This window comes from Terrapene carolina, unplaced genomic scaffold (assembly GCF_002925995.2).
Source record: "Terrapene carolina triunguis isolate 2854851 unplaced genomic scaffold, T_m_triunguis-2.0 Scaffold89, whole genome shotgun sequence".
NCBI lineage: Eukaryota > Metazoa > Chordata > Testudines > Emydidae > Terrapene > Terrapene triunguis.
This window is the reverse complement of record NW_020664440.1, coordinates 7,553,302-7,563,415: the sequence shown is the minus strand read 5'-3', so window position 1 is coordinate 7,563,415 and position 10,114 is coordinate 7,553,302. Positions and strand designations below refer to the sequence as shown.

The following is a 10,114-nucleotide window of genomic DNA, read 5'->3' as shown; positions in this document are numbered from 1 at the left end:
ACTGAGCCTTGGTTTGCCCATCCGTAACAAGGGGATCATTACTTTATAGGGTCCTTTTATGTTTGTGCAAAGAGGCCATCAGACTGCTCCCAAGGCTACCACTCCTCTGGTTCCAAACACTGTAAAAAGCTATTGCATGACTGCATCAGGTAGAAATTTTGCACAAAAAGGGCTATAAGTGTGTGCATGAGCTTAGTTACCAAAAATGTTTAGTCCCTCAAATTCTGCATTAAATCAAAATTTGTATCACCGAGCCTAGTGTGCGCTCCTGATGTGAGGGGAATACAAGCCTCTGTGCTCTGGATCCCCAAGAGCCTGAACCAAGTGTGGTCACTGCCCCAATCTCAAGGTCCCTAGACACACTCTCCAGGCACAGACCTTCCCTATAGCACTCCCCACCCCCTGTTTTGGAACCTGGTGTCCTGCCACCTCGCCCCACCTCGTTCAATTCACACCCCATTTCTAAAGCACGTAGACACACATCTATGTCATCCCCTTCCCTAAAGCGAGGGAATAACTTGGAGTCTCTGGCACCCACCAGCACTGGCACCTGGGGTCTGACTCCATCTACCAGATTAGGATTTTCCTGACACAGCCTCTCTGTCTCACGGTGATGTTGATGATCCTTGTCTTCTCTTCTCTTGGTCTGCAATCTCTCACTGCCGTTCTTCAAGTAGCTGGGTTTCCAGAGGAAGTCTGTCCCTCTCCAGCTGTATCCTCTCTTGGCCTACCTGTAGATCGGTCCGTGTTGCAGTGATGCATTTGGTCTGGATGGAGCCCCTATGTTACCTCTGTCAGCCTCTTCCCTGCTTCTCTCCGGGGAGTTGACGCCAAGATTTCCCCCGCCTGCTGGACCTTCTGCCAATGGGCTGGATGTTCTCTGCGAACCTGGACCACTTCTTGTTGTCAGAATCCAGCAAGCCAACCAGCTGTGCCTTTGGCCTGGTCTACACTGGGGCGGGGGGGGGTGGGGGTACCAATTGATCTAAGAGACGCAACTTCAGCTACGAGAATAGCGTAGCTGAAGTCGACGCATCTTAGATCGACTTACCTCCCGTCCTCACGGCGCGGGATCGATGGCCGCGGCTCCCCCGTCGACTCCGCTTCCGCCTCTGGCCCTGGTGGAGTTCCAGAGTCGACGGGGAGCGCGTTCGGGGATCGATCCGCGTCCAATCCGGCGGGTAGTGTGGACGTACCCTAAATCCACTCCTCTGTATTGAGCTGCTCTTCTCTGAATAGCTCAACTGGCTTCTCTTTAGCTGTTCATAACTTGTTCTCCCCTGTCTCTCTTTTGGTTATTCCTTTCCCAACAAGATGGGACTTTCCTCTGTGCTTTTCCCTTCTGTGGTACTTGATTTCAGTGCTGTTGGCACATATGGCAATTCACACTGTCATCTATCTCAGTACTGCCACCATATATGTCACAATTTGTATGTGAAATGAATCGGTGAAAATTTTCAGTGGGGTCTTACCACTATCCAGTGCCAAACTGTTGCCAAAATATGGACATGACAACTCTTCTATGTACACCTTGCTTTGTTGATTCAGCAGTGCGCTACTCTGTCACTTCCCATTCATTGTGCTGTCCAAGTTGTGTTTTTAGGGGTCACAGACAAAACCTACCTACTGACCACTTTCTTCGGAACCCTTTAGCTTGTTAATAAGGAATAGCCGGCAAACAAAAGGTGTAGTTCTTTGGTGTTAACAATTAAAGCCTCAGCGGGTAGAGCTGCTGCCTAATTTTATACTGACTATTGAGTCAAGCCTGGGATTCTCTTGTGGGCTATTATTTCAGAGTGTTTATGTCCTGTTGTCTGTTTGCAAAGGTGCTCAGCTTGCAGGAGGCTGTTTGCTTTTCTAGTGCAGCAAGTGCTGCATTAATAGGATTATGTTCGTTTAACAGTAGATCAAAATTATTTCTCTTTAGCAGGCTGATGGTCAGCCTTATTCATCATTATAAGACGCAGTTACTAAACAGGAGGCATACGGTAACGTGAAATGTGGCATCCAGGGGGATGCTCTCCTCATATTGTTTGCGGGTTCCGATAGCCATGCTAAGAGACATTAATATATTTATTGCCGTGAGAGTTCTCCTGAAGGTGTTTAAAGCAGGATTTCGAACGTATTATTTGATCAACAGCTCAGCCAGAAGGAACCGATGACAGTGCTGTTCCCTTTCAGGCAGATAATGAGGTGATGGAGGATGTGTGTGTGTGTGTGTGTGTGTGTGTGTGTGTGAATACACACTGTGCTGTAGGTGTGTGTAGTGCCTGCTGAGTATCAAAATGTGGAGAGTATTAATCAGGACCACTTCCCTCAATTCTTTTCCCGTAGTGTATATACACGGGGTTGTTGTCAGAGAACATGGAAAAGGGGTTAAAATGTAATTAGAATACATAGCGGTGGCTACTGAAGCTTAACAGAGATTTATATAAGCTGTTAAGAAGTACAAGGCTGCTGTGTGAGCTGCTGGTTGGGCTGAGCTACTGCAGCCGTTGGCTGGACTTCAAGCAACACCCAGAGCATGCCTCCGTGTCTGCCCAGGAAGCACAGTGAAAGAGGAGTTTTGTTTTAAGATTTGACCCTGGCTTCTCGCAACACCCCTACCCTTTGCACTCCGTATAAAATGAAGCTGCTCTTGCATGGCAGGCGTTTAACTGTGTACACAGAGTGAGGCAGGAAGGGAGGATTTTGAAAGAGTAGATCATGGCTTCGGTGTTCATGTGCGGAGTAGAAGACTTGCTTTTCGGTGGGAGCCGGTTTGTTTGGAACTTGACAGTATCGACTTTGAGAAGGTGGTACACACAGAGAATGAGAGCTTGCCATCAAGTGATGAGAACGTGGTGTGGTCTCAGAGAAGTTTATCAGGTAAACCTATGGCAATTTTTGTTTGCTTTTAAAAATGCCAGAGTATTGTCTAGCAGAAATTTACTAATTCCTAGTAGTGGTATGTGTGTGTATTAGATCATGATTAAAGAGTCATTTAATAAGACAGCACGTTTGTAGTAATTAACAGCTTCATACTAAAGTTATGCTTCCAGCCTCCCTTGTGTTAAGATAACAAGTCAGTTTTGAAATCTACAAGTCTGAGGAGTCGTTAAATATTTCTGTTCAAATGATTTAATCAGCTCTGTGTGTCCGTGTTGTAAAATCACTGTTTGAGAGGTTGGTGCTGTGTAAAATGCATCTTGCAGGCTGATTTGTTGAAAATTATTTTTTGAGACTGACTGTCCTTTCTATCATAGCCTTTCAAGAGACTGGTTAGTTGCTCTCACAGTCACTTGTACTTTGAATCTGATAGGTTTAAGTCAATACATAGCCTGCATTTGCATCAGACTGTCTGAGATAAAAATGCTGTGGCAGGAGAAACTGTCTGTAGCTTATTTTTTCTAGTTTATTTGCATTTCCCGAATAGCTATTAAGGAAAGTTCCATCATAATATATCATAATATATATACCATAATACTTTGCATCACGAAATGGTTGTTATCCAAGGAAAGGATGACCAAAATTAGTCCTGAGATAACTGTACTCTGAAGTATGCTTTAGCAGATACTCTCTTTACTACTTCATTTGCACCTGCCTTGCAGACAAAAAATGCAGAAACATATTTGCAAGTATTGTGTTCTCCAATCACAGTTGGAGCCAGTTCTTGCTTGCAGTTGGTTTTCTTTATTTGTTTTTCCTGACTGTAAGACAGTGATTTTGTCTGATCACACCATAGGCGTAAACATTTATTACAATGAGGCTGATTTCCCCCCCTATACATTGTATTCTAGCAAATGACGCAGTGTGTAGGAATCCTCTTCTCCAAAACCATCGCTATGTAACTTCCATCTGAAAGCCACATCAAATGGAAATCTGCCCCTACATATGAAATCTTATTTAAATCTCTGGTATGCCCACAAATGGGAGTGCTGCTCTAACATGAAGGCAAGGTCTTCTGAAGGTTAGAACATCAACTGGCCACGTTGCATAGAACCTCTTTTTATAATGTATGTCCAGCAAAATGGCACTTGTATGGCCATATGGATGTACCTCACGTCCTTGAATTCCATTCCAACGAAGGCTGGCAATTGAACTGCCTGCACTCCTAAGGGTACATTAAAAGGTATATGGTACAAAAAGTAAAGACCGTTCTTAGTTTTTACTCCATCTTTCTGAAGACAAAATCCTAGTTCTTAAGAAAGGCAAAATTGTTCTAGGTGGGAATTTTGCCAGAGTAAAGACTGAGGTTGGGTCTACACTTAAGTTATGTCAGCACTGCTATCTCAGTCAGCAGTGTGAGGAAAAACCACACCGCTGACCGACATAGCTATGCCAGCAAAACCCGCAGTGTTGACCAGCTATATCGACAGAAGCATGCTTCTGGCAACATAGCTAACATCATCCAGGGAGGTGGGGTTCCTACACCAATAGAAATACTCCTTCTGTGGCGGCATAACTATGCCAATATAGACTCTGTAATGTAGCCATACCCTGACTCTGAGCAAGGACTTAATCCGTGTATTTTACTAAAGGGGCTTTAAAAGTTTTTTTTTAAAAAAAAAAAACCTTTTAGAAGCAAGGATCATGCAAATTTTTGTTTGTCCAAAGCTACTGAGTGTAACGGTTGGTGCTGAGGGTTTAATCTGCTTATATCTTTAATTTTTTTTAGTCTTGTGCTCTGAGCCTACCACCACATGATTCTCCTTCTACAAAGAAGGCACGTGGCATCCTTTTAAAGAAACCTTTAAAGAAACCTTCACCCACACATCCTTAACACTTACGGGCATTTTACAAAGTGAAAATGTGCACTCTGCATCTCCTTGTGTCCTACTCCTCTAGTGCCAAACTGTGCACTTGCCCCACTCTGGAGTGCTAGTGGAAGATGTGTTCCCAGCAGTGGTAGAGAGAGCAGAATGCCTCAAAAGGGCACTTGAGTAGCATGATCAGCAGCTGGACTTATGCGTGCTTTGGAAAAAACGTAACATTTGGTCACTGTGCCAGTGCTCAGCAGTTGTGGGAGGGGCCTGGCCACACCTCCAGTGTGGATAGCCACACTCCCTTTGGTGAAAGGACAGCTGCTAGATGCATTGGCGGGCCAAACAGCCTAGCTCAGGGGTGGCCAACCTGTGGCTCCGGAGCCATATGCGGCTCCTTGTATAGGCATCGACTCCGGGGCTGGAGCTACAGGTGCCAACTTTCCAATGTGCCGGGGGGGTGCTCACTGCTCAACCTCTGGCTCTGCCACAGGCCTGCCCCCACTCCACCCCTTCCTGCCCCCTCCCCTGAGCCTGCACTGCCCTCGCTCCTTCCCCCCTCTTCCCCCGAGCCTCCTGCACACCACCAAACAGCTGATCAGGAGGTGCGTGGAGGGAGTAGGAGGTGCTGATCGGCGGGGCTGCCGGTGGGTGGGAGGCGCTGGGAGTGGGGGGTGGGGGAACTAATGGGGGCTGCTGATGTATTATTGTGGCTCTTTGGCAATGTACATTGGTTGGCCACCCCTGGCCTAGCGCTTCAGGGAATGCTTGCTCTGTATGCTAGGCTTTGGGGTGTACCCAGCCACCCTCTAGCTGCACAAATCAGGTTTCAACCCTCAGATTTTTAAATTGGGTTGTGTAATAATCATTCAGGCTTTATTTATTAATATGGGAAATCGTTGAATGACTACACTGAACATTCCTTCCTTGGGGGTTGTATAAATGATGCACCACAATCTATTGCTTTAGGTCATGGTTCTTCTCCCATTGAAGTGAATGGCAATCCTCCCATTGACTCCAGTGGGAGCAGGACTGAGCCCATAATTGTTGCCATGAAATGCCATGAGTAGATGTTTGAACATCCGAGGGTCTAGTTAAAAACATAGTTTGATGGAGGGGGGTTGAGTTGGTTGGTTTTTGTTTATTTTGAACTGTGGAAGCATGGAGTGATTAATTTGGGTAGCTAGGCTCCCAAGGACTTTGCCAACATGACACTGCATGTATAGTTGCAGGACCCAATTCACCACTGTATTACTCCGAGTTTACACTAATGTAACTACATTGACTGGGGTGGAGTAACGCTGGCAAGAAGCTTGAGAAGCTCAGACCTCAATGTAGTATTGAACCTTAGCCTATATATGAGCAGGTTTCTCAGTGAGCAAAGGATGGTTCAGTGTTTAGGGCACTAGTCTAGGACTTGGGAGACCTGGGTTCATGTCCCTGTCCTGCTACATAGCCTCTCTATGCCTTACTTAAATGAGGAGCACTGGGGCTCTGGGAGGATAAATACATTAAAGTTTGTGAAGTGCTCTGATACCCCAGTAATGGGGGCCACATAAGTACCTCTGACAGATTAATGACATAAAGGTACATTTCTTTCTCATCCTTTTAGTAGTGAGTTGAACTGAACAGACACTTCATGCGATGAAAAAGGATTTAATTACATGAAAATAATCACAGCCTTCTGGATTTCATTTGTGTCCATATTCCAGAGGTGAAATAAGACCATATATAAAAGATTTGGCAATAGTCACTTCTTAGTAAAAACACTGAAGGCGTAATTTGTTCATTGGTTTCAAATATTTCATCCTATATCTCGATTTCCAGGGCATGCATGGTTTAACTAGCTAACAGCTGTGAATAATTAAGAAACCTAGCTACGGTGGTGTTCTTAGAGTAAATACGGTTTAAGACGAGGTGGATGGTATTAAAACGGCTGTTTAACTATGAAGAGTTTAGAGGTGATTAGATTTATGTGCCTCAACCACTAACCTAGGGTCAGTAACTTCTGTTTTTCAAGTGGGTAAAACGCCATTCACTTTTTCATCACTATAAATCATCGCGGTAAAGGGAGGGCCAGTAGGATTTTGTTTCGTGGGCTGGTAAATTTTCATGACTGTCTTGCAAAGCTGAGTTTGAAGGGTGAATGAGGTGTCATCAGTATTCAGCCATGAGCCCAACAACCATGTTTAACTTAAAAAGAGAGCTGGGGGAAATAAATACCCTAGAACTTCCGCACCTACACCTTTCAACCTGATTCAGGTGAGGGGATTGTCATGTGGACAGAGTACCTGGAGGCCTCTGTTGTTGGTAGTGGCACCACAGAGACCTGCCTTGGAGACCTGACTGAGCGTTCAGTGGCACCCACACGCTGAGGCACTTGCACACAGGGACTTGCTCATTTTGGAGCCTGACGCAGAATTGGCAGCCTGTCTTTCACACAAAGAATCCCCAGGGGAGGAACTTGAAACTGTCTCCTCCTCAGGAGGCCTGTAATCACCTGAGCTGTCAGAGTTGTCAACCAAGCTGGGATGCTTATTTGCTCAGTCCTATTTATTTGGAGGAATTCCTGTGATGTAGGCGGGGGACAAGGTGTCCTATTTTCCTCTTAAATACTCTCTGAACCCTGGATAAAAGAACAAAACGTACTGTACATGAATTTCTCCTGTCACAGAGAACTGAATCTGTATGCCAAGGAATCTTGTCTCTTCCATACAGCATAGAGCATCCAGGAGTCTGTCCTAGAAACAACATCGAAAGGTGCAAAGTGCTGAGGAAGAGGTGACATGGACATTCTTTGCAACTTTGGCAAGTCAATAAGAGCGAATACCATTAGGGCTTGGACAAAATCCCAAATAAAAAATGCAGCTTAGACGTCTCCAAGCCTGGTACCCATTTGGTTGGGGGAGGGAGGAAAGAGGATGTGACATCTTTGCAGTAATATCTGTAGCTCTCTGGGCTGGTTGCGGGGCCACTGGGAAATATTACTGGAGACCCTCTGAGGTGCGCAAGCTCACGTAAGCATCTATGAGTGTCGGGGACATTTCTTCCAATGTAAAAATAATGTGACTTCATTCACCTCAAATAAACAGATATCTCTCTTCTGAAGTTAAAGGACATCTGTGTTTTACCTAATTTCAGTGCAGGTAAAGAGAAAAGAGAACTGGGCTAGAAGATATTATGTAGGATCCTCCCTCTCTCTCTCTTTGAGACTAATGAGCAATGTTGGATACATGAACCTGCTATACCAGCGCTTTTCCCACATAGTGGTTATTTGTCATACCACTGGCCTGATTATCAATGAGTCCCCAAACTACCTTGCATGTTACTTTGCGTGCATGTATCCCAGAGCATTCTCTTCCATTGTTAGTACCTGCACGTCAGGCGATAGAATTTTCATGCTCTGAGCCCATTGGGGCAAATTGAGGACATGTGGACAAGTGGGTTTTGCAAGTTAAAACACAACTGACTCCAGGCTCAGCTGTTAATGTTGGCATGTGCGGGGGTGTGTACCACGCGTACATAAGAGGAGAAACCATTCTAATGCCCAAGGAAAATCATGCAATAAAAATCTGAGGCACCATTCTCAACATATGTCTGACATAAAAACAGAGTAGGGAAGAGGCACCTCTTAAACTAGGTGTATAACTGAACAAACCATGTCTGTCAGAGTCTGATCTGCAGGTACATATGCTGAACTTGTGTAATGTATAGACAAAGCTCATTTTAACCACAGGAAGGTTGTTTCCTCCAGGTCAGGTAGAGAAATTGCTGATGAAGCAACAGTGCAGAAGCTTGGCACGCCATATGTCTGTTCCACACCTAATTTGGGGTGGAGGAATAAGAGAGGAAATGGACAATTTCTGCTTCCCTCTGGTGCAAATGCAGTTAGTTTGGACAGCTATAACTACTCATTTCCTGTACAACCCCACCCTACCATTTATTTTTCTTACAGATATTGACCAAAAATGTGAGACTTTCTAGTTTTTCCTTTTCAAGGTCATAGAAGAAAAGGCAGTCCGTTCCCTAGGCCTGAGCCTGAGGAGTGTGGAATACTCAAGGGCGTGGGAGTTTAAGCTTGTTCAACACCTCACAGGATACAGCCCAATGGCCAGTGCTTTTGCTCATATGAGTCTTCAGAATACCTCGGTCCATCTTGATGGGCCGAGGCTTTCAAAAGTGGCGACTGAGTTGAGTGTCCCCATGTTTGGAAGCTCAACATGAGATACCTTTAAAGGGGCAGGTTTAGCACCTGCCCCTTTAAGTGTCTTAAGATGAGCACCCAGGATCATGAGTCCCTTTTGAAAACCTTTGTTGTGGTTATAGGTCAGTTTTGCAAATGGATTTGAATCAATGCAATTACGCCTTTCAGAAATACTTTCTGTATTTTTGTCTTGGACTTTACTGATTATTTAAAGGGTCCCTTTTTTCCCCAAACACCCCACGCAAGCAGGGAACATTCCAACACAGTGCAATGGTTTTCTTTTTAATCAGCAACTGAAAGCAAGTTTTAAACTATTTTAACACCTTCCGAAGTCTTGAGAACAGAGCTTTACTCAGGGCACACCCCACCCTACCAGTTCAGAGTTAGGTTTAATTTTACACATTCGACTTTCCAAAAACAACTTTCCAAATATCTCTGCCAGACACGTTTCCATTTGAGCTCATGATAGAACAGTTTCTGTTTGAAAGAGTTTGTTCAAATGAAATAATTTTTTTGTGCTGCCCCTTCCCTCCCATTTTAGCAGACAAACTTCATAAGCAGACTCTGAGCTTCATCTCATTTCCTTCTAGATGTCACAGTGCCAGTTTCAAAACAGTGGCCTCTATTCACTAACCATTTATATTAGCTGTAATTTTTTTCAGTCTGATGTGGTTCACTAATACGCTAACATTTCAAATATAGCTGGTGTTAGTTTTCAAAAACAAACTCTTATAGCGGGGTCCAATGGGGAATCTCCTTGTATTTCATTTCCACAGATATTTCAGTCTTCTCCAGAAGGTCTGGTTAATTCCCCTTCATTGGGTGACGGGTTTGCATAAATGGAATTTAGGGCAAATTTTAGCTCACTGTGTTTTTCCATTTCTGTTTGTCCTTTTTGGTTTCTATCGTTGTCTTTCCATTTGCCTGTGTTCCGTAAAGATCAAATGGACAGTGAGTGCTTAAATAATACTGCAATATCTTTGTCCTCTAGTTTTACTGTCCCTAAAACTCAGGGCATCACTCTTAAGACATCGGAGTCATAATTAGTCATTAGTAATTCTACTGATCTCCTGTACAGATGGAGACAAGCACATTCTCAGTGACTGCAAAGAGGATAATGTTATCAGCATTGGGATAGATTAGCTTAAGTTATCCTTACACACACACA

At 44.4% G+C, this 10,114-nt stretch overlaps 1 protein-coding gene across 3 annotated transcripts in view; it reads left to right on the top strand.

Moving 5' to 3' along the window:
- FRMD4B (FERM domain containing 4B) overlaps positions 1–10,114 on the top strand; it is a 192,981-nt gene that overhangs the window by 73,445 nt on the left and 109,422 nt on the right. For 2 of the 3 annotated variants that reach the window (XM_026650243.2, XM_026650242.2), the window contains exon 1: positions 2,579–2,868. The exons of the other annotated variant lie outside the window; for it this stretch is intronic. In XM_026650243.2, coding sequence (XP_026506028.1) covers positions 2,707–2,868 — 162 coding nt within the window. In that variant the 5' untranslated portion in view covers positions 2,579–2,706. Of the gene's footprint in view, positions 1–2,578; positions 2,869–10,114 lie in introns of those variants that run through there. 3 annotated transcript variants of the gene reach the window in all.